The 27,688-nt window shown below is 41.9% G+C and overlaps 1 protein-coding gene across 27 annotated transcripts in view; it reads left to right on the top strand.

Moving 5' to 3' along the window:
* The window catches only part of OBSCN (obscurin, cytoskeletal calmodulin and titin-interacting RhoGEF), a 194,343-nt gene that overhangs the window by 74,830 nt on the left and 91,825 nt on the right, over positions 1–27,688 (top strand). For 13 of the 27 annotated variants that reach the window (XM_030007899.1, XM_030007913.1, XM_030007905.1 and 10 more), the window contains 21 exons: positions 621–887; positions 3,121–3,387; positions 4,251–4,517; positions 5,139–5,399; positions 5,988–6,254; positions 6,636–6,899; positions 7,842–8,108; positions 9,192–9,458; positions 10,786–11,049; positions 11,792–12,058; positions 12,884–13,147; positions 17,222–17,485; positions 17,824–18,087; positions 18,398–18,661; positions 19,185–19,448; positions 20,888–21,151; positions 22,477–22,743; positions 23,121–23,384; positions 23,993–24,259; positions 25,293–25,559; positions 26,279–26,545. In XM_030007899.1, coding sequence (XP_029863759.1) covers positions 621–887; positions 3,121–3,387; positions 4,251–4,517; positions 5,139–5,399; positions 5,988–6,254; positions 6,636–6,899; positions 7,842–8,108; positions 9,192–9,458; positions 10,786–11,049; positions 11,792–12,058; positions 12,884–13,147; positions 17,222–17,485; positions 17,824–18,087; positions 18,398–18,661; positions 19,185–19,448; positions 20,888–21,151; positions 22,477–22,743; positions 23,121–23,384; positions 23,993–24,259; positions 25,293–25,559; positions 26,279–26,545 — 5,574 coding nt within the window. The remainder of the gene's footprint in view (positions 1–620; positions 888–3,120; positions 3,388–4,250; positions 4,518–5,138; positions 5,400–5,987; positions 6,255–6,635; positions 6,900–7,841; positions 8,109–9,191; positions 9,459–10,785; positions 11,050–11,791; positions 12,059–12,883; positions 13,148–17,221; positions 17,486–17,823; positions 18,088–18,397; positions 18,662–19,184; positions 19,449–20,887; positions 21,152–22,476; positions 22,744–23,120; positions 23,385–23,992; positions 24,260–25,292; positions 25,560–26,278; positions 26,546–27,688) is intronic. The other 14 variants (XM_030007894.1, XM_030007904.1, XM_030007895.1 and 11 more) reach the window with 14 other exon arrangements.

Raw genomic sequence — 27,688 nt, 5'->3', positions numbered from 1 at the left:
CTTTTGGTAACGCTAATATGTGACGCTATAGTACCAAAACCAGGTTTTGGTCTCCTGATTGATTGGATTTTTATGAATTAAAAAGCATTAAGCTAGGGGTGATAAGATCTACCTTGGCCAGTTTAGCTATTGGTATCTAGCTTAGGCCACTTCTATAAGCTGTGTGGAAAGACAAGCACTTCCAAAGAGCAGTTCATCTTCTCTGTCCTAATGACCTATTTTGGAAGTGAATATCTGGTCTCTGGAGGTGTCTCTCATTTTCCAGCAGTTATAGAGACATCCTACATGACCAGTCTGAGCTATCTGCCTGGTTTTTAGAGGACTTGTACTGATGAGATGAGACCTGCTCTAGATGAGTGGCTTTGAGAAATCTGTATCGCACCTCATTTCATGCAGAATTAACTTTTCCACATTCAGTTAGAAGGTTCAAACTAATCAGCTCACGGCATGACTGGTACCTTCCCGAGGGCTTTATAGTCATGAACAACAAATTATTTGTTACTAACCTTGACCTGTAGTTTTGATAAAAATAATCTTGGGTGTAAATCTCACAGATTACTTGTGATCTGAAAATCCACACCTCTTCTGAAACATCTCAGATGGTTTTTATGTGATTCTAGAGAAGCCCTGCATCTTCACAAAGGAGCTCCTTGATACTGAAGTCACTGAGGGAGAGGATGTGATCCTTCACTGTGAAACCTCCAAATCAGACAGCCCTGTAAAGTGGTGCAAAGACGGGAAGAGCCTTAGGAATTCTTCCAAGTATAACATCAGCCGGTTGGGATTTGAAGCCAAGCTTGTCATTCACAGGGCAGAAGAAAGAGACAGTGGCAGATATGAGTGTGAGGCTGGAGCAGCTAAAAGTAGTGCGGTTATTACTGTCAAGGGTAAGAACGTTTGGAGTGATGCTTTGGGTCCTAACTCGTCATCTAACACGGAGGTCAGAGTAATAAATTGAAATGATTAAAAACGTGAAATTATACTGAAAAGGAACCTCACGTCTTTGCACCACAGTGCAGGAGAGGTTCTCATCAAGTCATCTGGAACAGCACCCAGAGGGGTGACAGAATGTGAAATAGGAAAATCCTTCATCTTACCTGCTTTTAGCTCTGTGAAAGTTAAGTGCCTAAGCTCTCTAGAGAAGAATGCAATGGGTCAGTAGAGGACAGTGGGTATCTCCGTAGGAGATCCACCCAGCTTAAGAGGTAATCCAGAGAAAGAATGAATCACCTTCTGAAGCTGTCTCCACTGATGGCCCTCTCCAAGGAGGGAGCTCATACATCCACATTTGTCTGGGGAATTGCTTTAGGCAGCCAAATTTATTGAGAGTAACGCACCCAAAGAGCGTGATCAGGCAGGAGGTGCTATCTGAAGGGTTGTTCTCTGAGCTGAAGCAAAAGTTCTTTTTTTAGACACATGAGACTTCAGCGTACTTCCCTGAGCACGTTGGATAAGCACCAAGTATGTCAGGCAAGCATCGGGTCTGAGCTGTGTCAGAACCGGGCTCATCTCCTACCCACGTTATAATCGCTTCTGCTTGTGTTGAGTTGCTGCCCCAGCCCGAGGTTGAGGAGGAGCTCGGTTTCTGTGAGCAAAATCGCTCATTCACGTGGGGAGGTTTGAGCAGGTAGAGGGAGGTTGTTAATGGCACAGGCTGTGTTTAGCCTGACCGGTGGATATCCTGCATACGTCTGGTATAACACACTTGGGAAGGGTGGATCGCAAGCTGCACCTGGATTAGAGAAGTCAGTGTGAACAAAAAGCATTTGGGTTGTTGGAATAGTCAGCCTGAACCTCAGAGCATGAAGAGGGAAGAAAATCTGCTCACAGTATTTATCTAGAGCACAAAGAAACAAGCCAACTTAAGGCTGAGATCTGCTGTGCAAGGAAAGAGAAGACCTTGGTGATGTAACGAAGAAGAGAGGTGATGATTAATGATTCTGATCTTCTATGTCTTTCTGTAGCACTAAGATGTTTCCCCAATACCCATTACACACAAAAGAAAGATCTTTGTTGACTTCAGCAGGGCCTGGATCTCACCCATGATGAAGAACAATTTTCTGTTAGAAAAAAATGCATTCCTAATGTTACACAACAGTCCCATTTTTCCCTTCACAGAGAAGGGTGTGGATGGATGTAGGATTTAAACATATGGATTCAGATCACCAGTAGATGTGAAGGAGTCAAGTCATAAGAATACCTACAACAAATTACATTATTGTAGCTTTTCTTTATCTATTAGGGTCACACCAGAACAGCAGAATGCAAAAATAGGCGGAAAAAAAAAAAAAAAATCAGTAGCCATGTAACACTGAGTGTCCCAAACTAGAGGTAAAATAGAAACAGAAGAATAGGCTGTAGTTTCTCAATAGCCACAGGACCTCTGCATCATGGATCAGTAGCTGACTTGCATATTCATAAGACATCAGAAGCCAGGAAGAAATTGATTTTTTTTCATGATCTGAGGGGAAAATATTTTGGTTGAGGTTTTTTCCCAGTAAGTGCCTTCCCTACACTAGCTCACCTTAAAGCCTTGAGTCCCAGGCTGTGACAGAGCCTGCACAGGAATCTCCACAGGGACCCTTTCACGTACAGCTGTGCTTTCCTCTCTGTGTTTGCTCTGTGCTGTTTTTAAGTCTGCATTCATGTTGGATAAAAGTATGTCGTGGGGTTTTTTATAATGAGAAATCAATATTGCTTGTCATGACAGAAAGTGCTTTGCCATTTCTCTGTGTCCTCTGTGTTATGTGCAAATTGACCTCAGTAAAGTTTTATGGTTTTTGTGCCAGTGGTCCAGCTCTGACCACCCATCTGCAACACGCTGTATCATGAGTAGCAGTACAGCATTTGCCACTAATGAAAATAATGACAACAGTAATAGTAGCAATGTCTTTAACAGTAGTTAGTGATTTAAAGGAAAATAAGCATATGGTTTCAAATATTTTTTTGCTGCTGTAGAGTACTGGCAGCCAGATGTGAGTTGTCAGAACCTGTTTACTGTTTGCTAGTGCTTTTCCGTTCCTGTGGTTTTCTATCTCGATAACAAAGCCTGAAACAAAAAGGGAAAAGTGATTTCCAATCTTGTGTGTCTCCTTAAACCTTTGCAATATTCTTTTTCAGAAATACCAGTTCTTTTCAAGCAAGAGCTCCAAAATGAAGAAGCTAAAGAAGGAAAACAAGTCAAGCTGACCTGTGAGCTCAGCAAACCTGATACACCAGTGAAATGGATGAAAGGAGACACTGTTCTCCATGCCAGCGAGAAGTATGAATTTAAGCAGCATGGTACCGTGGCAGAGCTCATTATTCGAGATGTCAAATCGATAGACTCTGGGGACTATACCTGCAGCACTGGGGAACAGAAGACCACTGCTCGGGTGACAGTAAATGGTAGGCAGAGTTAGATATGTTACCACCCTTTCTTAATGCATTGCTTAATAGAGCTTCTATTAAAACCACACAGCACTTTGTGGCAGTGCAATCTACAAATTCATACATAAAATTTAACGGTAAAATTGCATACTTGTAAGCACCTGTATATATTTCATTCATGTAATCTCAAGTTATGCACCTGGGACTTTAAATCTGTAACTTCCCACTGAGCAGAAAATACGTAAATGCAGAGGGCTCATTTTCTATACCCTACGTGCTGTAGTTCCTGACCTAACAGCTATTTTACAAGTCTGTGATTAAGACCGGAGTTAGAGATGGTGACCAGGAGCACTGGAGCATAAGAACATGAAAACATAAGTCCAGTCCCTGGCAAATTGCAGGTGGCCAACTGATTAATGTTTAGACCCCCAAATTCCCCCAAACTTCCTTTTTAAAGGCTCTCAGATGCCACCTGAACTCCCCAAAGCCCTTAAAAAAATACAGTACCTTTATAGTAGTAGAGCAAAAGTAGTATGTGCTGGAGCAGAAAGCAGGAGAGATATAGGGTATGAATACTGTCTCAGAGCCCTGCAGCAGCAGGGAATTCGTTAGGTGAGGATGCCCAGAGGCCTCTGCAGGGGTCCTTATTAAAGATGAGAGAAAATTCCCCCATATTCCTAGGAATACTCAGTGAGATGATAACATCTTGGGGAGAGGTTTCTTCCTGCTCCCAAGCAGTATCACCTTGATGCCACGCAGCCAAAGGAGGGTCTAGGGCTCATTTGGAAAAGGACTGGTGTTGAGAGGTGACAGCTATCGTGGGGCATTTGTTGTACAGCAGGTCAAAAGGGCATCTCCTAATCCCTGGTTCTGTCTTCTAGCTGCCCCTGTCCTTTTTAAACAAGCCCTGGAGAACACAGAAATGGAAGAGGGGAAATCTGTCTCCTTGCGCTGTGAACTCACGAAAGCTGATGCCACCGTGGTGTGGAAGAAGGGAGAAGCCACGCTCCAGGCAAGTGCCAAACACGAAATGAAGCAGAAGGGGACAGTGGCGGAGCTGGTGATTCATCATGCAGAGCCAGAAGATGCGGGTAGATACACCTGTGACACTGGAGACCAGCAGACCACAGCCCACGTCAAAATCCATGGTAGGAATAAGACACCCGCTTGTGACCATTTGTTGTTGTTCTTGCCAGGGTCCTGCTAGCTCCTGCGCATTTATAGTGAGCATTCAGAAAAAAAAGAAAGGGATCAGTACAAACCAAAGGCAGCTCTGGCTAGGTCCGTTATGTTCTCTGTTTTCTAGGACAATAACTTCATGTTAAAACATAACAATGAAATATACCTGATAACAAGATATCTTTCCTTGCCTCTGAAATAACTGTTCTGCTTTCTGCTCTGGACAGAGGTGCTTGTCTGAGCTCTAAGCGGGAAGGTAAGAAGGGCCTTAGCTACACATTTTGTTAAAGAATACGCAATTCTCTTCTGCACTTTCTCTGCAAGCTTTTCATGCGTCTGTGACCATCAGCATTTGGACAGCAGAAGGGTAATTACCTTGATATTCTAATTATTGGGAAATAATTGTTTTGTTTTTATTTCCTCCCAAACTCATGGTGTGCTATTGTAAATGAAAGTAGACTCCTGGAAATGCAGGTAGGTCAGAGCTTATTAGCTGTGCCAAGAGAATTTAATTTGGTTTTAAGTCCCGTATGACGTCACCAGTTGGTCATGTTGTTCCTAAAGTAAAATGAGAACGCTTCATTCCTCAGCCGTCTCTGCGCTCGTCAAAGAGCTGAAGAGCGTGGAAGCTGTGGAAGGTGGGACTGCCACCCTGCGATGCCAGCTGAGCAGAGAGGTCCCCGTGGAGTGGAGGAAGGGGCACACTCTTCTCCGGCCAAGTAACAAGTACAGGATGAGGCAGGAGGGAACATTGGCTGAGCTGCTGATCCATGATCTGGACCCAAAGGATGCTGGAGACTATACATGTGTAGTGGGGAACCAAAAAACCACAGCAGCCTTATCAGTGAATGGTAAAAAGTCAGAAATAAGCCATGAAACTCTGGAATGTTTTTGTCCATCTCTTCCCTCCTTCTTTCTGTGCGTTCCCTCACAATACCTACCTTTATGTCCTGCTTCTACTTTTTTCATCCTTCCACTTTTTCATGTTGCCATGTCACTCCTTTCCCACGTCTCCATCCATGATCAGCTTTCATTATGCCCCATGTCATGTGTGTGTTGTGTTGTCTTCTCACCTTTCCTCAAGTGAAGGGTGCTGACATACATGCATGTTTTCCTGAATTAGTATGGAAACGTAAGTTTCCTTGGGATTTTCTGTTAAGGAGGGTTCATCACCTTTAATGGTGAGGATGAGTGTGTCATTTGTATGCATGATCCCAATCAAGATCACGCATCCTTTGATTCCCACAGAACAATTTACTAGACATTTTTTTTACCAGCCACAAAAAAAAAAAAAAAAAAAAAAAAAAAGCAGATGTGTTTAAGGATAAGGGTGTTGGAATAAGGCTTAGGTAGTCATACGATAAATCACAGTTCAGCCTCTGACCAGAGATCTGGGCAGGGCCTTGGGTTGCAATCCCTTTTCATTCTGCATCTCTCAGCCCTGCCAATCCGTTTCAAAAAAGAGCTGAAGAACGAGGAAGCCACTGAGAGCGGGACGGCCACGCTGCAGTGCGAGCTGAGCCAGGCGGTGGGCTCGGTCGAGTGGAGGAAGGACGGGAAGGTGCTGATGTCAGACAGCAAATACAAAATGAGACGGGAAGGGCGTTTTGTTGAGCTGGTAATCCAAGACCTGGACTTGACGGATGCTGGGAGCTATACCTGCGTGTGTGGAGACCAGAAGACAACAGCTGCTTTGAGAGTGAATGGTAACCGTTCTACCCATGTTTCTCATTAAGCCCCAAACTTAACATGTTTGAGAGCAGTTGCTGGTCATCCGAAGCCTGGTCAGTGAGATTTCTTAGAGTTTTCATGTTCTCTACTCTGTGGTGCCAAACAGTCATCCTATCAGAGAATATCCCCTTGTACTTTTTTTTTTTTTTTTTTTAAGACAGCACGGCTATGTTGTATGTTGTTTTCTCTATTATATTTCTCTACTCTAGGAGGTTTTACCCCCCTTTCAACTATATCCACCTAGCAGTAGTGCATTTTTGGTTAAATGTACACAGTGCAGCCCAGTAACTCGCAGCAGAGTCCAGTTCATTTCAATCTAGTGCTGATTGCTTCTCTGTTGGTATTGCATCCTTCAGCCTTGCCTATCCTCTTCCAAGAAGAAATGTCGAACAAGGAAGCTACAGAGGGGGAGGCAGTCACTTTGCACTGTAAACTGAGCAAATCGGCCCCGGTCGAGTGGAGAAAGGGGACTAAGGTCCTCAAGCCAAGTGAAAAGTACAAAATAGAGCAGGAAGGTCCCTTTGCAGAGCTGATGATCCGGGATTTGGATTTGGCAGACGCTGGTGATTACAGCTGTGTGTGTGGAGATCAACAGACTACGGCTGCTTTGACAGTAAATGGTAAAAAGAAATTCTCAGCACATGCCCCAAGTAAACCTGTATAATTCCAAGATCTCTTCCTCTTTTTCTCCTGTTTCATCTGGTCCCTGTATACTTTCTATCCTTCCCCCTGCTGATTAATTTTTCTATCCCGTTTTCCTTCTCACTCTTTCCTTTCACCTGATGCCCTCCTGATGCGCTATTTGTCTTCCTAGGTGCTATGTTCAAATGACAAGTGGAGTACACGTCCCCAGCTCAACACAATCTCCCTAGTCCAGTAGAGCTGCTTGTTTAAAAGTTTTCCCATAGGGATTGACCTAAAAGTGGGAATAATATTTACTTTTTGTAACTTAGACAGTTACACTTGTTGCTCCTAAGAGGAACAAGTTTTCATCAATGTATGATGCTACACAAGGACTATCTTAATGAAAAATAGCCTGTTTTTAAGTTCCTGCTATTCCCACCCCTTTTTTACCAATTTTGGCTTAAGTCTTCCAAAGCATTTACTTTATCTCTGCGGAAAACTGACAGTATGTTTGTAACTGCTCTGTTTTAAGGGGCTCTATTTATAAATATACAGACAGTGCCGTGAATCAGGCACTTCAGTAGAACTGCTGTTTTTCTCATGGGAAACAAAATGCTCTGGCTGTCATATTGAAATACGGCCTCTACTTTTACCCCTTTGTTTTCATGGTGTATGAAGTAAAGGATAGATGGCTTGTCAGCTAAGTTTGCAGATAAAGAGACTTGCTTTTAAAGCAAGTTGTAAAGTGTGAGGACAAGAAAATTAAAAATTAGACTGAATTCTCTTTTGAAATGTTAGAGATTGGAATAAAATCCTGGAGTGTGAAGAAGGTCTTGTGGCTTCAGAGACATGTGGGTTCAGGGCGATAAGAGAAGAGAGTGAGTAGGTCATGGCTTTCTCAGCTTTGATGCCGTGTCCGTATTGCATTTACTCTGCAGTCCTGCCTGCCCTTTTCACCAAAGAACTGGCAGATGAAGAAGCCACAGAAGGTAAAAGTGTCTCTCTGCACTGTGAGCTGAACAAGGCTGCTGCTAACGTGGAGTGGAAGAAGGGATTCAAGACGCTCAAATCAAGCGACAAATACAAAATGAAACGCGAAGGCGTCATTGCTGAGCTTATAATCCAAAATCTAGACGTGACAGACGCTGGAAATTATTCCTGTGTGTGCGGAGACCAGCAGACTATGGCAGTTTTAACAGTACATGGTAAAACAAACAAAACAAGACACATACTAAAAGTAACTATCCCGTTTTCTCTGTTCTTTTGGACAGATACCTGGTTACCCTACCGTCTCCTTCCTTCTGCCAGACCCTTATCCACAGCTCGCTGATGCCAATGAAGTGCTCCATTGGTGTCAGTGCAGCCGGGGTGCGTGGCACAAGAGGGGTATCGGTGTGCAAGCTCAGAGTACAGGCAACCAGGGTTACTGCTACTATTTTAATTAGGGTCCGTCATTTTGCTTTTCCCTTGAAAGTTCCTTTATTGGACTCCCCGTTATGCTCAATCCCATTAAAATGGGTTGCCTCAAAGGGATTATGACTTAGGGATTTTAAGGTTTCATAAAATTCCAAACAGTTAGGTTATTCCCTGGAATCTTATTCCCATACTCCATTCCTGGAACAGCAAGGTGCTTTTATACGTACTGGCCAGTTGCCATTGCATTCAGTCACAGTCCTGTGTAAAGCAAGCCCAAACCTTCTAAGGGACGACCATGCTCAGGGAGAAGTTTGATTTTTACTGCAACTGACAAGTTTCAAAGGATATGTCAGTTCAGGTGAAAATGCTTGTTTTCCCACCATGTATTGAAATGAACAATTTCATTTCAAACTGACATTTAGAATGAAACTCCAGTGTTTCTTTTTCTTTTTTTTTTCCCATGTACAATGTCTTTTTGTTTGCTTAAATATGTGAAAACATAGCAAACATCCTCCCATTATGGTTTAAAAAGTCATATAAGAAAACCAATTTTTTTCAGAAATTTCAAATTATTATTTATTCTTTTTGCTTGAAATTTCACAGGAAAAAAAATTGGGGTTTTCTACTTCTGTTTGTATTGATTTGTGACTCTGAGTACATGTAAAATACCTCTGCGGATTACTGCAAGCATTGAAACCTTTCCTGGTGATGACATTTCTTTCCTCATACTGATTCATGGAGACTATTGAGAATCTATGTTCTTGTATCGATAAATCAGTTCAAGATAAGAGGGAAAAGGAAAATTAAACACTGATGTTTAATTTTAACTCTTTGGAACATTACATCTCACTGCTCATATTGCTGTCCTTCAGCTTTGCCTGCATTTTTCAAAGAAGGATTGAAGAACAGAGAAGCCACAGATGGTGCAACAGCCACTCTGCACTGCGAGCTGAGCAAGGTCGGTGTCCCAGTAGAGTGGAAAAAAGGGGACAAGACTCTCAAACCAAGTGATAAGTATAGGATGAGACAAGAAGATACCGCTGCAGAGCTGTTGATCCGAGATCTGGAGGTAGAAGATACAGGAGAATATACCTGTGTGTGTGGAGATCAGAAGACCTCGGCTGTCTTGACAGTCCATGGTAAAAAGCCATTCTCCGTTACGATAGCAGTATCTCAGGAGATCCCTTTTCTTTGAGAGGTTTCTTTCCCACTCGCTTTGATGTTTTGATTCTGCAGCATTTTCTTGGTTTGCTGGCTGTGTTTCATCCCATCTCCCACTGTCTGCTAGTTTGAAACTGATGGCTTTATAGCAAAGTAAAGAACAGGTGTGAGAATTTCTCGTGTTAGACTGCGCTTTTTGAAAGTGAAAAAGGCATCTGCATGTAAGGCCAAGAGTGAGCAGATCTCCAGCAATAAGATTATTCTCAGAGGGTTTGTCCTCGTGTCTCACCGACGTCAGTGGATTTCAGTGCTTAACTTTCCTTCAGGTTCTTTAAAAAAGCTGAGCTCAGTTAGTGAGAGGTTTTTTCCATTCAGGAACATATGACTGTCCTCCTGTTTTGCAGGACTGTGATATATTCTGCCAAGGAAATGGTACTTTCCAAAGAAAAAAAAGCCCCAAACCATTATTCCGCAGGTCCTGATTCAGGGAGTAGTGAAAGAGATTTTGTTCCTGTGTCTGCCGTGGTGAATAGCGATGAGCTTTGCTTGCCCCTCCAGAAGAAGCAGTTCACATACAGTTCCAACAGATGAAAGAATGGGTTTTATTCGAGATATATCTTAAAGATAAGATGCTTCTAAGGACAGGGGCAAAACTGTGGAGGCAAAACTCTCTTCTCTCAGATTTTCTTCACGCTTTTACTTCCTCTGCTTTCTCCCAGCTGGAGGTACTTCTATTCCTCTCCTCCTCTGAGCTGGCCCTTTCTTCCCTGTGCAAGTCGCTTCCTTTTTACTTTAGTGGCACACCACAAGGCAACTTGCTGAATGCTGCTAACCCCCACCCTGTATTCCTGATATTAGAGCCTTTATGTCCTTGGAAACGGTGGCTGAAAGGTGCACCTGAAGTTATATTACTAATTTTTTTTTCTGAGCCAGAAAGATAAATTACGGTGTCAGGAAAGGTAGAGATCTCCAGCTAGCAGTGCTGTCATCCGGGGCGATGACTTTCAATCAAAAGTCAGGTCATTAATGTTCAAGATAGATGATTTCAGTCTGAAATAGGTAGAGAGGGCTACTGGAATCAGCTGGGAAGTGATGAGCATGCTGCAGAAGTCAATGTTAGAAGCAGGTCATGGTGGCAATTATCCCGGTGAGAACCTGCAGTAGTTTTCTAATAGGAGCGGTTTTCAAGAGTATATGATTTGTTTTCCCGTAATAGTGAAGGACTGGCCTCAGGAACTAGTCCTAAGTTCCTCAAGGTCTGGTGAATGATTTTGACGTCCTCTCTGTTTATATTACGTCCCATAGCTTTGCCTGCACTGTTCAAAAAAGACCTTGTCAATACGGAAGCCACAGAAAACGGGACGGCCGTTCTGCAGTGTGAGCTAACTAAACCCACTCCGGTGGAGTGGAGGAAAGGGCAAAAGGTGCTCAAGCCTAGCGAGAAGTACAAAATGAGACTGAAGGATACCATTGCTGAGCTGACAATCCATAGCCTGGAGGAACAAGATGCGGGAGATTACACATGCGTGTGCGGAGACAAGATGACTACTGCATCCCTGACAGTGCATGGTAAAATACATGAGTTTAATAGGGATTTTGTGCTTTGTCATCTGTGATCTCATACAGGATCACAAACCGGTCTTGATCCTGTCTATTATTTTAAATTATTATGCCGCTGTATCAACCACTGGGAATATCTTTTACTGAAAGTCCTTCTCTTAGGACTCAGAATTAGGACCATACATTCTTTTCTGTCCCTGTTCCTTCATGTTAATGGAGTCTGGAAGCAGATAATGAAGAACTTGGTGAAGTCATAAATAGCACTTTCAGTATTTCCATTAATTAATTTCTCTAGGCATATCACTGAGATTTTACTTGTTTTTCTTGAATGGAATTGAAAGGTATTCTGTTACGATGAGAGCTGAGAAAGGCAGGTGAGAACGAAACATTGCAGCCTGAAATTTTAAGTAACATACTGTTCATTTTAATTGTTCATCTGATCTTAAGACAGAGCTGTGCGTAGTTTCTTGAAATCTTGAGATCAGCTTTCTGTTGTTCTATCTTAAAATGCCTTTAAAGCATACCTTGCAGTACTGAAATTGTAGTTTTACAACACTGATTTCCAAATCAGTTGTGACATGCTGAGCGTGGCGTGTTGCAAAGCATAAGGCAGGGGTGAAATCATTGTTTGACTCTCAGGTACTGTATGTTCTAAAACTTTTAGTGATTAAAGGGTTTTAATCCAGTGGAGCAGTCAAGATTCAGTATTTCCTCAGTTTTAAAGTGCTCTCTCTTCACCTGTGATCTTCAGCCCTTCCTCCGCATTTTAAAAAAGAGTTGAAGAACGTGGAAGCCACAGAAAATGGCATGGCCACTTTTTGCTGTGAACTGAACAAGCCCGCAGCTGCTGTGGAATGGAGGAAAGGAGACAGGGCCCTCGAGACAAATGACAAGTTCACCATGAGATGTGAGGGCACAACTGCTGAGCTGGTGATCCGTGATTTAGATCTGACAGATGCTGGAGATTACACATGCTGTTATGGAGATCAGAAAACTACCGCTGCGCTAAAAGTGAACGGTAAAAAAAAAATTAAAAAAAATATTACAAATTAATTGGATTATTTTCAACCACCTGGTTTTTTTTTTAAGAGCATGGTAGTATCAGCTTTGGAACTGCAGCCCTGTTTCTGATGAATTTAGCAATGTGTGGTTGGACATGGGCATAAATGCCTGAATGCACTAGTCGGTACCAGGCACAGACCAGGTGTTTGTTGCAAAAAAATTACATATTCACTTGGTACTAACTCCTTTTTTTGCTCATGTTCAGTAATAGTTGCTAAAAAAGGAAAATCGTATTATTGTGATGTTCGTTGTAAAGACGTTACAATCCTAAAATTGAGACTATTACTATTTGGCGATGAGATAGTTTTGATACAGTTTTCAGTGTTTCAGAATAATTTGACGGTCAAATTCTGCTAGACCACTAACTGAGGAGAAATCTCATGGAAAAGTGAGATTATTGCCTCAGGTATAGTTTCACTTATGAACTTTTGCAGTAATGATTTGCATTGTGATAGAACTTAAGACACTCTAGTTAGGCTTTATTTTCTATTCTGGTAGGCAATACTTAATGTAAGGTAGGGCTCAGTCTTGCAGAGTCTGACGAAGTTGAGATTGGTTTGGTTCTCCATTTCATGCCATAGACCATACCATAAAAAAGCTCTGACTTACGAATCAGGTGTTTTCCAGCTTTCCAAAGTCACTGTTTTATGGTTCTCAGAGTGGTTATCAATCCTACTTGATTAGGGAGGGCATTGCTTGTCACATGGGGTTGACAGACCACAGATAAAGTTTCTTGAATAGCTGCCATGGTCATACATTCTGCTCATTTTGAACTCCTCAGCCTTGCCTGCACACTTCAAGAAAGAGATGAAGAATGAAGAAGCCACAGAAGGTGGAACAGCCACGCTACAATGTGAGCTATCTAGGGCTGCCTCTGTGGAGTGGAAAAAGAAACACAAAGTGCTCAAATTGAGTGAAAAATATACTATGAGACAGGAAGGTACTACAGCACAACTGCTGATCCATGCTTTAGAAGTCAAGGATGCTGGGGAATATACCTGTGTGTGTGGAGACGAGAAAACTACTGCAGCACTGACAGTGCATGGTAAAGAAAACAGAAATGAGAAATTTTTTGTGTGATGTTTCTCCCATCTCCTCTGGAAGCCTCAGTACTGACACGCAATGAGTTCTTTCTCTAATCTTGCCATCATTAATTCTGTCGGTAACAGATTTTCTTGTTTTTATTGTGAATTTTATCTAATTCTAATTAGAACTGTGGTTCCATTGATTATACTAACATTTCCCTGTTTTCTTCTCCTTGCTCTTGGTGGTGCACGGCTACGCTGCTTTGCACCACACTGAAGGCTGAAGGGTGCCACATGCTTGTGTTTTTTGTTCTGTTTTACTTACTTTGGACTTGAGCCTAGAGAGATGGAGCAGCAGGAACATTCATACCTCTTAAAAAAGAGTGATCTTAGATTTAAAGTTGTATTAGGATTTGACAGATAATTTTAAATAATGCAAATAAAACTTGATTCAATACAACTTTTCTATATAACTCTGAGCAAGGATCATGTAGATTTGTATTCTGGTATTGCAGAATACTCAGCATTGTAGTGTGAGAGTACTTCAGAGTCCTCAGTCAAATTCATCTGCAGGCTTTCCTTGGAAGAGAGGGAAACTTTATTTCCGCTATTAACATAGGACAGTAAGAAGTAGTTTCAGCCATCTTGCTCACCTGGAGATTCAGTAGGTCAATGAGTCGATTTCTTTGCTTTACTGCCCAGACCTCTTTATCATCATATTTGCCAATAAAACAAGGATGGGTTCAGTCTTGAACTTCCAATTTAACCGTGGAAAACAGAATTAGAAAGGACCTCTACAGGTCATCTGGTCCATTCTTGAGCCCCAATTTGCCATCACCTCTATCTAGCCTGCACTTAAAAACCTCCAGTGGTGAAGAATCTGCAGTTCCCCGGGACACTCATTCCACTGCCTAGCTATCACTACTGCCAGAAAGTTCTTCCTAATTTCAACAAAAGTCTTTCTTGAGCTTGCTTAAGTCATTACTTCTTGTCCTGTGTCCTGTAGAAGTGGGGAAATATTTGCTTTTTTCTTCTTTGTGAAACTAAGATTTGAAATTACAGATTTGAAAACTTTCATCGTGTCTCACTTCAGTCTTCTCTTTTCTGGACTAAGCATCTTCAATCCTTTTACTCTTTCTTCATAGGTCATGTTTGCTAGACTTCAGCTCATCTTTGTTGCTTTCTGGACCATCTTCAGTTAATCCACATCTTTCTAGAAGTGTGGTGGCCAAAAGCAGACTACAGCGCTCCATCTGAGTCTTTGCCAGAGTGGAGTAGGATGGAAGGACTTCATGTGTCTTGCACGTGACACTCCATTTTATACATCCCTGTTATGATGACTGCTTTATTCACATCAGAGATGCATTTTTTGACTTGCATTTGCTCCATGATCTCTTGTAACCCCAAATCCCTCTCTGCAGGTCTGCTGCCTATTGTTCTCCATCTTGTATTTGTGGTGTTGATTGTTCCTAAATAGAGTATTTTGCACCTGCTCTTGCTGAATTGCAGCCTATTTTTTCACCACTGCTTCATCAAGGTCTTCTATACCCTAATCCAGTTTAACAAAGTGCTTTCACCTTCCCTCCCTTCCCACCTTGACATCATCTGTAAAGTTAATGACAACTCTGCATTTCATTGTCCAAGTCACTAAAGAAAATGCTAAATAATACTGGGCTCCAGAGTATTGAGGAACTCTGCTCATCTCATTCATTCATTGTGAGTGTAAATCACGGTTGAATATTCTTTGACTGTGATTTTTCAAATTAGTAGTGCTTCCTGCTGTAGTTCCATTTATACCTAAGTTAAAGTAAGAGCTTTACTAAAATAAAACTGTACAGCATATACTGTGTCTTTCTATCAGTGAAGCTTATTAATCTACATCAAGAAATATTACACTGGACCACTCCTTCATGAAGAGAAAAGCTCTTGGCAAGTCCAAGTGTATTGCTACAGTGTTTTTCAAAGAATTAAAGTTAAGCTGAAATGGCCATAATTCCTTGGATCCTCTCTCTGCTGCCCCCCTCTTCTCTCTTTTTCCAAGACAAGCACTGTGAATGGGATTCAGCTTGTAGATCAAGACCGGTGAGTATTCCTAAATCCACATTTTTGTCAATGGAGATCTAGTCAACACAGTCAATGGAAGTCAGCGAGACATCCAGTTCACCTTACAGCAGGCGTTTACGTTTGGTCAGCAGATAGCTCTATTGGCTCCATTGACTTTGCCTGGATCTTTCTTGGCTGTCTGGAAGCTTAGACCCTTGGTTTACATGGTAAGAACTAACGTGTATATTTCAATCTGTGAGACATTTTTCACCTCTGAGTTTCTATTTTTTTCTTCATTTGTGGAACATCACTCATTCTCTTTGATTTCTGCAATGTAACTGTTAATGTCTGATATTGCTTGAGCCTGTACCTTAAGTATTCCAGGACAAATTTAATCACACCAAGGTGCTTTGAGAATATTCAGTTTATTTACATATTCTTTAATCCCTTTTTTTTCCCCTTATCCTAGCCAGAATTCCTATTACTTTCTTAGCTATCATTAACCTTTAATATTGAAGAATTAAACACTTCAGCTTTCCCCGTATCACTCACCGTCAACTTACATTCCTGAAAGAGAGGTAGACCAACTTCTCCCTTCTTCCTTCTAATCTACTTACAGAATGTCATTGTATTATTTCTGTTTCCTTCTAGTTTAGGCTGGCCAGGTTTCTGGGACTTGCATGCTAATATTCTGGTACAGCCGAGAGCCACAAGTTGAACTGTGAGCAAGGACAGAGAAAGCTCCTGGAATAATGATCTTGCCACCCGGTTGCTGGGTACAACTACATACAGCATTCAGCTGCATCTGGAGACATTTAATATCAGCATCATTTTTCAGATTACCTTCCAGCCCCTCTTTCGTGTTGGTCTCTTTGTCCATGAGGTGACCAAGTCCAGGAGTGGGGAACTGCCCTTCACCTTCTTGAGACATGCAGGGAACCTGGCCTTTCTGGTTTTGCCTCTACATTCCGTAGTATTTCTTTCGCACTCATCTAAACCTCCCGTATTTTATAGGTCTCTTGAGTTTCAGGACATTGAAGAATTTGGGGATTAGGCAGGCTGTTCCTGATGATCCTTGGAGTGAGGTAGTATTATGCCTTTAATATTGTTTCTTTGAGAAGTTTTCCACTCTCTTAAACTACCTTGTCCTTTACGTTTGCTTCTGTTTCATCATAAGTAACAATTCTTCAATTATTGAAGCTTGCTTTCTTGTTGCCCACAGAATTTCTTTTTGCTCTTCTCCATCGTTACTTGTCCTAAAGTCCATAAGCTTCTCCTGCTTCATAATTGGTGTGTGCCCAACTATCTTCCACGTCTGTATTCTCAAATATTTATTTCTTGCTGGTTAGAATCAGGACTTGTCCTCTCCTGTTCTTGTGTATATATTCTATATCCAAAAGTGGTCCCCACCCCATTCCAAAGGCTTAGCAGACATTGTCCCTTCCTACTGCTCCCACAGTACATATTATAAAATTACCATCCAGTCTGATGTTCTGAATGGTTCTATTGGTTGTTCCAAAAGGGACAGGGTGTTAGGATACATCTGAATTTCCCAGTGTGAAGGTCTTACAGCAGATTTCTACAATGGAGACATCATCCTTTTTCCATTTTATTGTTACGCAAGCACTTCCAAGAGGTCTCTCTGATTCTGCTCTTCAGCCTCATTCCAACTCTCAGGCTAGGTCTGTAGGCATCCTTAACGCATAAGGTAAAGCCTTTTCTTTTTCTCTTTAGCTTTTTTCCCTCATCATGGTGTAACCTGCTGTATCACTTTTCCTGGACTGAATTACACTGAGAAAGTTATAGTTTTGAGCATACATAAAGTTTTCCCATTCCTGCTGTTTATTCTCCATACATCTCTAAACCAATCGGCAAATTTACCCACTGTTTGAGACCCTTTTGTGGCTATGATACAAATTAGTATCTTCCTTCTGTGAGATGAACCTCCTGTCAATAACTAGGCATGGATAGATACTGGTAAACATCAAGGTTCATTTTTCTGGTGGCCAAGAACTGCATATCATGAAAATGTTTGCTCCTTTGTTTCTCAGCCCTTCCTGCTCTCTTCAAAGAAGAGTTAAGAAATGAGGAAGCCACAGAGGGTGAAGTAGTGACTCTGCGCTGTGAGCTGACCAAGACCGCTTCAGTGGAGTGGAAAAAGGGACACACAGTACTCAAACCTAGTGAGAAATACAAAATGAGGCAGAAGGATGTCACTGCAGAACTGGTGATCCATAATCTAAATGAGAACGATGCTGGTGATTATACCTGTGTGTGTGGGGATAAGCAGTCCACAGCTTCCTTAGCAGTACATGGTAATAACCAATTTCATCTAGATGTCCTCATTATCGAGCTTATGGTTTGAATTCATTTTTTCTCCATGTTCATTGTTATCTCTGCATAATTACTCTGAGTCTGACTTTGCACGTCATAGTCATGAGAATTAATTTGCATTTTGTCATTTAAGGGAAAAACCTTCATCCCGTCTCCTAATACAAAGTGGTTTTAGGACCTGATCCCTAAAGCAGACATGAGACCAGGCCCGAGGACAGCTCCCCACTGATGCCCTCGCCTTTTCTTCCCCCACCCCTACCCTTCACCCGCAGGCTGTGTTTGCTGCTCCATGTTAACCCTCTGTCCATTGCATCCTCAGCGCTGCCTGCACGCATCAAGGAAAGCCTGAAAGACGAGGAGGTAACGGAAGGTCAAGCAGCCACTCTGCGCTGTGAGCTGACCAAGGTTGCTCAAGTAGAGTGGAGAAAGGGAAGCAGTTTGGTCAAAGTCAGCGACAAATACAAAATGAGACAGGAGGGCACGGTCATGAAGCTGCTTATCCATGATGTAGAATTGAAAGATGCTGGAGAATACACTTGTGTGTGTGGAGAACAGGAGACAACAGCTGCCTTGATAGTGCATGGTAAAAAACATATATATATATATACACATCTGTATTATTGTGTGTTTCTCTACCAGCTCGTCACTACTGGTTGTGTGTTCACCTGTGGCTGAATTTGTTTCTTTAGATTTGTAAGCTGTCTCTAAGGTCTGGTTGCATCCAGGCTGCTTTTCTGTTTCTGTCTATTGGTTTGTCCAATGTCCCAGGATTATGAGGAAAGGAAACTCTTTCCACCCTAAAATGTTCTCTGCTTCTGTACCACCCCAACCCTCCCATCACCTGTGTGCTACGTGTCATTTTTAACGTCCTCTGTCTGTTTTGTGATCTTCAGCTTTGCCTGCACTTTTCAAAGAAGAGCTGAAGGACCTGCAAGCCACGGAAAGCCAAACAGCCACTCTGCGCTGTGAGCTGACCAAGGCTGCAGCTGTGTCATGGAAGAAAGGAAACAAAATACTCAGGGCAAGTGAAAAATACGTCATGCGGCAGGATAATACCCTTGCTGAGCTGGAAATTTGTGATCTAGAGCTGAAGGATGCAGGAGATTACACCTGTATGTGTGGAGACCAACACTCCACGGCTTCTCTGACAGTGAATGGTAAATTCATCTCGCAGATGACTGTTCATTTTTTGTTTCTCTGAAACATCCTGTTGCTGTACGAAGTGTTCACCTACCAGCTTTTTCCTAGGTATTAATTTGTGTTCAGGAAAGGAGAACTTCTTGCTCTGATGTTTAATTTTGGTCTGATGTTCCTGAAAAGGGAGCTGAGGACAGGACTATTTCTCCATGCAGACAAACTGTGATGTTGTAAGTTTAAGGGAACAGCGCCTAGCAAGTGCTCCTGTCCTGCCCCCATGGAGGGTGGCCTTGTGATAAGTTTTTTTTAGGTTGCATCTTGAATCCATCCAGCTTGTTGTATTTTGACCTGTTAGCTCAGCGTTTCTTTTCTTACTGTCACTGCTGGATTTAGTTTTCCAGATCATTGTAATGATAACCTCAACCTCAATGGTTAAAGTCCCTGACTTGGCCAGGTTTGAACTTCAGTTGAGAGTTCATGATGCTGATCACAAATGCAGATGTCTTAGTTTATATACAGTGTCTAATTACTTTCCATTCCCAGCCCTGCCAGTGGTTTTCAAGGAAGAACTGAAGAATGAAGAAGTCCTAGAAGGAACATCAGTCTCTCTGCATTGTGAATTAAGCAAAGCGGCTCCAGTACAGTGGAAAATAGGGTCCAAAGTGCTCAAAGCAAGTGACAAATATCAAATGAGACAGCCTGGCACCACTGCAGAGCTAGTCATTCATGACCTAGAAGTAAAGGACGCTGGAGATTACACCTGTGTGTGTGGTGACCAGGAGACAACAGCAACCCTAACAGTTCATGGTAAAAAGACCTTACTAAAATTGATAAACAGCTCTATAGGCTTGTATGTGTTTTTATCACTTTCCCTTCCTTCATTCTATGTATAGATAATTTCTTACTGAGAAAGAATAGTTCAGGGCAAATTTGGGGGTCATTATTAATCTGTCCCCCTTTAAAAGGAGAAAACGAGATGTTTCTTTCTGTCCAAGTGCCCTCTTCTTGGACATCTATATTTTCCAGCTCTTTCTCCCCCTGCCCCTAATCCCCATGGTTCACTTTCAGCCACCAACCACAGTTTTCTCCAAAACCCATATGTATGGGCTGTCAGGCTCTCTGCCCTCCAGGCACTGCTCAAAGGAGAAGTGAGGGTTGGGGCAGCAGCAGAAGGAGGACATGTCCCTGTGCTGTGTGACCTGGCCATGGCTGCTCTTGGGGGTACCAGATTCTTTAAGCAAGAAGACATGGAGAATGAGATAAGAGTTACCATTTCAGAGCCTGTTACCCTTAATTTAGGTTTGAAGGATGCAGGGGTCTACATCTCTATGTGGGGATCAGGACTACCTTGACAGTTAGGTATTAAATAAAACCCCAACGCCACAGGTTATCAGCTCCCAATAAACCAATCCATAGATAAATCCTTGCATTACGTTAATGATCTCATTACCTGATGTTCTGCTCTCCTCTTATTAATGAATATCCATTTTAATGGAGTGACTGTCCTTGGCTCTGAGGAACTTACTTGGTCAGAGACCCAGTTCTGTCCCCTCCAGCTTTTTCCCAAAAGTTCTGACCCTCCCCTGGCCTTAGCTGAGACATGGACTTTTTCTGGCACCTTTGGGGAGTACTGTTTGTATTCTGTACGTGCTCACAGTAGTTGCGCACAAGGCACGCTCGTGGGTAAATGTTAATAATTAGTTTTCTTGAAGGTTATTTCCTACAGGTTGTTCTGTCTTTGGGTTTTGATTTCCAAAATAGGACATAGTGACAACCTGAAATTCTTATTACATGTAACGGTCCTTCAAACTTCAATTTAAAACTAGAAATAGTTTTCTTTTGAAATCTGGCTGATTTCATCTAGATGGTGCTATAAGTTTTTAGTAAAAATAAAACAGAAAATAACAATACCAGCCTCCAAGAAATCACACCTGTGTTGGTAAAATGGTACTGTATCCAGCAGTGTTATTTGTGAGTGCTGTTGACCCAAAATCTGGATCTTTCTGTATTGTTCTTTCACCATGAAAATCAACATACAACCAGGGAACCGATCCCTTAGCGTGAATGAAACCATGTCACGTTTGAAGAAGGATGCTTTCGGAGTTTCTGAACTTGGCTATAGCTGAGCATGTTTATAATAGGCAGAAAAAGGGAGGCATGAGGGGAAATAATCCCAAGCATGAAAAAGAAATTAGGATTTTAATTCTGGTTTTCTGATGACCATTTGTCCATGTTGCATCCTTCAGCTCTGCCACCACTCTTTAAGGAAGAGCTAAAGAACGAGGAAGCAGAAGAAGGTGGAGAAGTCGCCCTGCACTGTGAGCTCACCAAGGCTGCTCCGGTGGAGTGGCGGAAGGATCAGAGGATTCTCAAAGAGAGTGAGAAATACAAAATGAGGCAGGAAGGGACCAAGGCAGAGCTGGTGATTCGTGAAATAGCTGAGGAAGATGCAGGAGACTACACCTGTGTGTGTGGAGAGCACCAGACTACAGCTGTCTTAACAGTACAGGGTAAAAACTATCCTGACCTCCTATTTCCTAACTGCAAACATCTGTCTTCTACTATCAGGTGTTCAATTTTCCATGTCTGTCTGTTCAAACTTATTAACTGAAGTTCCATTAATTTGAAATCGTATTCCCTGCCTTTGATGACCTGCAGGCTGTGTATATTGGAAAATACCGGTCTGCATTTTTCTGTGCCATCCTTTTGTCTTTTCCTTTCCTTAAACACAAACTTGTTATCCTTTCATCTTTCCCTTCTGACATTCCTTTCCTAGCATATAACCCTATTCTTTTATCTTTCCTTTCCTGCATTTATTCTCTAAATCACAGATCTGTTTATTCTTTGCCATTCCTTTTTGGCACAATAAGCAGTATTCAAAATAAGACTGTGTTAGTTATAATTTCTTCTGTGCTAAATTATGTTTATATTGGGTTTTGTGCCCAGAACCAGTGTCCTAATGCACAAAGATAGGTTTGCCTCAGGAGTCTGATTTTTCTAGGCAGGAAAGAATAAACTCCTTATGTGACCTCCTTCTGGTCTTATTTTGTTGCAAGAACCAATTGCTGTGCAAACAAAACTGGTGTTTCAGCTTAACGCTGTTGGTGATGGGAAATGTGCCAAATCAAGGAGGCTAAATGTGGTTTCTAGCCTAGATATTTTAACTTAGCTCCTCCACTGTGGAGCAAGTGATTAAGTCTGAGATCTGAGATATACAGCCCTGTTAAGGATGTGGAATGTCTCGTTATCCCACCTAGTTAATAGAGGGACATATGTTAATGTCACCAAATTTATTTCAAGGAAATAAAAGTGGGGAAAATATGTTCTGAGACATGAAAACAGGCTGAGATTCAGCATCTGGAGATTTTCTTTGAGGTCAAGAAGAATCTGTGAGCCCTGGCTGCATCTTTTCAAGGGTACCTCAAGGAAGAAGGAATGATGATGAGTAAGGAGCTGTGCCAAAAATCAGAGCTCAGCAGGGCTGCTCTGTAAGCAGGAAAGGAGACTAAAAAGGCATGAAGTTTGTGGAAGACACCAACGCTTGTGTGAAGTAAGGAGCTCAGACATGATATTCTTAGTTTTTCCTACATGGAAACTGGTAGAAAGCAGGTGTAAATCTCTCGAGGACAGTGCAATTTTGCTAGTAGGAAGCCAGCATAAAACCCAAAAGGATTAGGGTATATATTCCCACTAGGATGTTTTCGTTTCTCTTTCCTCTCTTTGTTGCTGTTGCTTGCCCTTCTATAACCTTCACAACTTTCCCTTGTCACTTCCTACTTTCACTCATCCCTGGAGATATCCTCAGTTCATAATACTTTTTACCTGCATCCTTCAGCTGTGCCTCCATTTTTCCGAGAAGAAATGACCAGCAAGGAAGCGGTGGAAGGTGGAACGGCCACTTTGCACTGTTTGCTCAGCAAGGCATCTGCCCGTGTTCAGTGGAAGAAGGGCCCTCGCGTCCTCCCCTCGGACAAGAAGTACAGCACGAGACGGGAAGGCTGCGTTGTGGAGCTGGTAGTTCACGATTTAGACTTGAATGATACTGGAGATTATACCTGTGTGTGTGGAGACAAGACAACCACAGCCACTTTGACAGTGCATGGTAAAGTAACCCTTGGGACTAAAGGTCCTCCAAACCTTAGACCTGCCCAAGTCCCTATTTCTATGGTCTGTTCCCATTCCCTTTCTGTTTGCTTGGGCTTTTGTGTTCCTTTCGACTTCACTTATGTGCTTCCCTCCTTGTGTTAGAATTGGGAAAAGAGTTGCGTGTTGGTGTTCGTCTTGTCAACCGTGCTGGTTCTTCTCACTTTCCTTGCCCTGACGCAGAGTCCAGGGAAGCTGGGAGAGATTTTTTTGGTTGTGTTCCACTAACCTGGATCAGGGCTCAGTAGTGTACCATGCGTCCTCTCCCCCAGGACCTCATCTAGCTGATTTTTATGGAATATTCACTCCCTCTGTGGTAACTCTTTTACTCTTCAGCACTGCCTCCAGAATTCAAAAAAGGCCTGAAGGACCTAGAAGCTGTAGAAAGTGGGACAGCTGCTCTGCACTGCGAGCTGACTAAACCTGCTGTGGTGAAGTGGATGAAAGGGCAGGAGGTCCTCAAACCAAGCAGCAAATATAAAATGAGTCAAGATGGTGCTGTTGCAAAGCTGATTATCCATGAGCTGGATGTGGAGGACACTGGAGATTACACCTGTGTGTGTGGAGATCAGCAGACAACTGCCACTTTGACAGTCAACGGTAAAAAAAAAAAAAAAAAAAAAAAAAAAAAGGAAAAGGTTGTAATATTTTCTGAAAATTAAAACTGTGCTCTAGTGTCCCTTATGGAGAACAGCTGACTACAATTCATAAGGTGTGCAGAATAGCATGGTCTATACAGCCTAATGGAGTGACTAGGTAGAAAATGGGAATTGCAATGCAGAACAAACTACATTTTGTCAGTATGTTACTGTCAGGATAATTGTAATCTCTCCTGCAAGTGGCCTATCTTAAGAGGCAATATGAACTCTTACAAATCCCTGCTGATCTTCAGAATACCTCTTCAGTGATCAGGGCAACACACTGGCTATTTTTATAGTAGGAAAAAATATTCTGCCATTTTTGGATCATAGATTAGATTAAGCTTCTATATACTTCATGGCAAATGTAACTTCTTGAAATCGATTTCTTCTTGTTCTGCAGATACTTCTATTGCTTCTCTGGGGAAATAGCCATGTACTTTGAATCTAGAGCACTGAGGTGTAGAGACATCTGCAAAAAAAGCTCTTTTGGTGCTTTCATTTTCTTTCTACTTTCTCTTTCCCAAACCTCAGCTGCAGTATGTTGCAAGTTATGTTTCTATTTTATAGCCCTACCAGCACTTTTTAAACAAGAGCTTCAGAATACCGAGGCAGAAGAAGGTGGTACAGCAACACTGAGGTGTGAGCTTACCAAACCCAAGGCTCCAGTAGAGTGGAGAAAAGGAGACATTACTCTCTACCCTGGTTTGAAATATGAGATGAAGCAGCAGGGCTCCACTGCTGAATTGGTCATTTATGACTTAGAACTGGACGATTCAGGAAGGTACACCTGTGACTCTGGACATCAGCAGACAACGGCTGTGGTAACCGTACATGGTAGGCGGAGTATTGACTCTTGGCTCGATAGAGATGAAGTGAAAGGAGCATCTCCCAGTGCTCTCTACAGGCATTTATTTGTTTTGCTGCTGGTCCATGCCAGTGTACGTATTCTACTTGAGCATGACACATGGTCAAGTTAGAAAAGTTCTGCTTGCAGTATCTGCAGTGATTAATCAGCATCAAAGCAATTAAATGTTGCCACGATGTCAAAGTATGATTAACCCTTCTGCTCTCTGAATGCAGGGACTGTGGCTGCATATGGGAAAGGATAACAGAAAATAAGCCAGGCAGGCTGATGGTTATTTTTGGTTGTTGTTGCTTCAGTAGGCATAAGGGATGCCTAACTGGGCATAATGCCTGATTGGGATGATAAGAGGTGTAACAGTTGGGGGATAAAGGATTTCTATAACATGTGAACGTGCTGTATTATTACTTGAGGCTTTGAGCGCAAACAACTGCATCCACATCTGTTTTCCTCCACCCCTTCTACCTTCCAGGGCAAGACCTTGCCTGAAATCTGAATTTCCTCTTCCATTTATCACTTTATTGTCATCTTTTACTGTACTGCCTCTTCTTGTGTTTTGAATGCTAACTTGATTTTTTATATGTTGATAGAAGACAGAAGCTTTTTTTTGGGGGGGGGGAAGAATACTCTTTGCTTAATGTTGCAAACTCACAGACCTTTATTAAGGAATAAGCGTCCATTTAAGAGAGAGCATGTCCCAGTGATCTTTGACTAAAGCATCCATAGTTGGCATGGAGACATTTTTCCATGGGAAAGTCTGACTCCTTTGGATCACAAACCAAGCCGTTCTATGGACCACTTTCTAAGACTAAATCTTTCCTAACTTCACATCTGTCCTCAGCTCTTGGTTCTTGTAATGGTTCACGAAAGTTGCTACCAAGGCAGAGAGCTGCAGCCCAAAGATTGCGGAATCATTAGAATAGGCCATTTCTGAAGAATGATGGTAGGATTGGGTCCTTTCCAGACTGAAACACTCTTAAAACATTTCCCTCTCAAATTTTGCAGCACTGCCTGTCACATTTAAGCAACCCCTACAAAATAAGGAATCAGAGGAAGGAAGTACAGCTACATTCTGCTGTGAGCTGTCGAAACCCAATGCTGCAGTGGAATGGAGGAAAGGAGGAGTGGGGCTTCAGCCCAGCCAGAAATATGAAATGAGGCAGAGGGAATGCCTGGTAGAGCTCTTAATACATAATCTCAAATTAGAAGATACAGGAGAATACAGCTGTGATACTGGAGATCAGGAAACAAAAGCATCTTTAAATGTGAAAGGTAGGTGGTATGAGCTGACTCCTAAATCAATAGATTCCATCCAACATGCAAAGCAACAGTTTGAATATGAATATTTTTAAGTACATGATTTTTTTTCCCCTATAAATATTTTCCTTTTCATCTGATATACTAGAATTTCTTTTTCTTTTTCTTTTTTTTTTTTTTTAAATGAGAATGGAAGAGGATGATACTTTTTTCTTCCAATGCTGCATTTGAGTTTTGGGTTCTAAGAAGAAATACTTTCTAGCTTTATGGCTGGGGAGAAATTACAGAAAGAGCAATGCTTTAACATAACATCTGGACATTTCACATGACATGTGGTTTAAGTGTTTAAAAAAAAGATTTTCTTCCAAATCCTGGAATAAGACTAACAACGACCTTCCTGATCTGTCAAGGCTGTCTATGGAGTTTTGAACATCTTTACTCTTGAGATCATTGTTAGATCAACTGAGGGATAAATTAATACAAAGAATTCAACCCTGGGAAGAATTTGAGTCAAGGAACAAAGGAAATATAAATGTTATAAGTGCAGATGGCTGCTTCTGACGCAGCAAGATCTAGTAGCTCCAGGCAAATTAGAAAACATGGATCTTGCCTAGGAATATGACATTTGCAGAGCACGGTGTCTTGTTCTCCGAAGTGTTAGTCTAACTGTGTTAACCAGGACTTGGCTCAGGCTTCAATGAAAGCTCCCATTGCTTCTTTTTTTTCCCCTTTAGCTCTGCCAGTTCTTTTCAAAAAGGAGCTCAAAGACAAGGAGGCAGAAGAAGGAGCTGCGGTGAAATTCCAGTGTGAGCTGACAAAGGATAATGCAACAGTGGAGTGGAGGAAAGGCACCATGGAGCTCTTCGCGTGCGCCAAATATGAAATTAAATTAAGTGGTCGCACAGCTGAACTTGTGATTCATAATATAGAACCAGAAGATGCCTCTGATTACACATGCGATACAGGAGACCAGCAGAGCACAGCAGTCCTCAGAGTGAATGGTTAGCATTGCATCAAAATGGAAGAGAGGATAAAAGGGATTTGTGAAATTGTGTGAATGATATTCTTTTATTTATTGGTGACTAAACCCCTCTAAAAGTTAACGAGGAAAGCCCAGTCATAAACCAGAATACAGAAAGTGGATCTTGTGGGACAGGATTTGTAGAATGGCTATTTAAGCCTGTAAAGCACAGTGTATAGTATATTGACCCCTTCCTCTGATATGACGAAAGCAAGAAACTCTGCATCATGGGGATTTTGCAAGTCTAATAGATCTTTATTTTTGGCACTTTGCATTCATTGCTGGCTCAGTTGAATCAATAACTAATCATAAGCCTTTTACAAAAGCATTTAAAAAAATTTACTATTTTCAATTTTTGTCATGCCTTCCCATGAATATCCTGGAAACACTGTTTGAACAAACCAGGAATAATGTCTGTGATTAATCACCATCTGTGAAATGTTTGTGGTCATCTCTGACTGTTGGATCAGAACTGTTGTGTGGAACTTGTGGCTTTGACCTAAGCCAAAACCTTTCAAACTACATCCTCTTGGCTGAACCTGACCCACAAAGCTGCCACTGGGACAACTATGAGTGAAAGAGCCCTGTGCTTGCTTTACATTTATCACAGTATGGTTTAGACAGAGGAACCACAAGCGCTGAGATTCCTGTTTTCACAACTGCTCACACACACACATGATGGATATTCCCTTCTTGTTTTCCTTAGGGACAAGCTGTTGTCTGACCTGTCCCATGCCCTGCTTGAATAAATGTAGTCTATTTGTTTGTGCGTCATCTGGAAGGACTCGCTGTTGATCATCTGGGGTCTTGAAAAGATAGCAGAGAATCAGAAATGTGTTTAAAGCTTTACATCATTTATGGTGTTTGAAGTCATGAGTATTTCTATAAAAATGAACAGATTTACACTAGTTTTAATCAGAAAGTACCAGGTTTTGGTCAGCCAAAATCTTTATGGATGTTGGAATTTCCAATATCCAGAGCTGATATACAACAGGTGTAATGTGGATGCCTTTGACTTTACGGGAAACAAAGATATTTGGGGAACTTTCTGGTCCTCTCCTTGTCTGAATATCCAGAATATAGGTCTGTTTATAGAGAAAAAAAGGGTTGTTATTATCATATA

Source organism: Aquila chrysaetos, chromosome 3 (assembly GCF_900496995.4).
Source record: "Aquila chrysaetos chrysaetos chromosome 3, bAquChr1.4, whole genome shotgun sequence".
NCBI lineage: Eukaryota > Metazoa > Chordata > Aves > Accipitriformes > Accipitridae > Aquila > Aquila chrysaetos.
The sequence above is the reverse complement of the archived record's forward strand: the minus strand, read 5'-3'. Positions and strand labels throughout refer to the sequence as shown.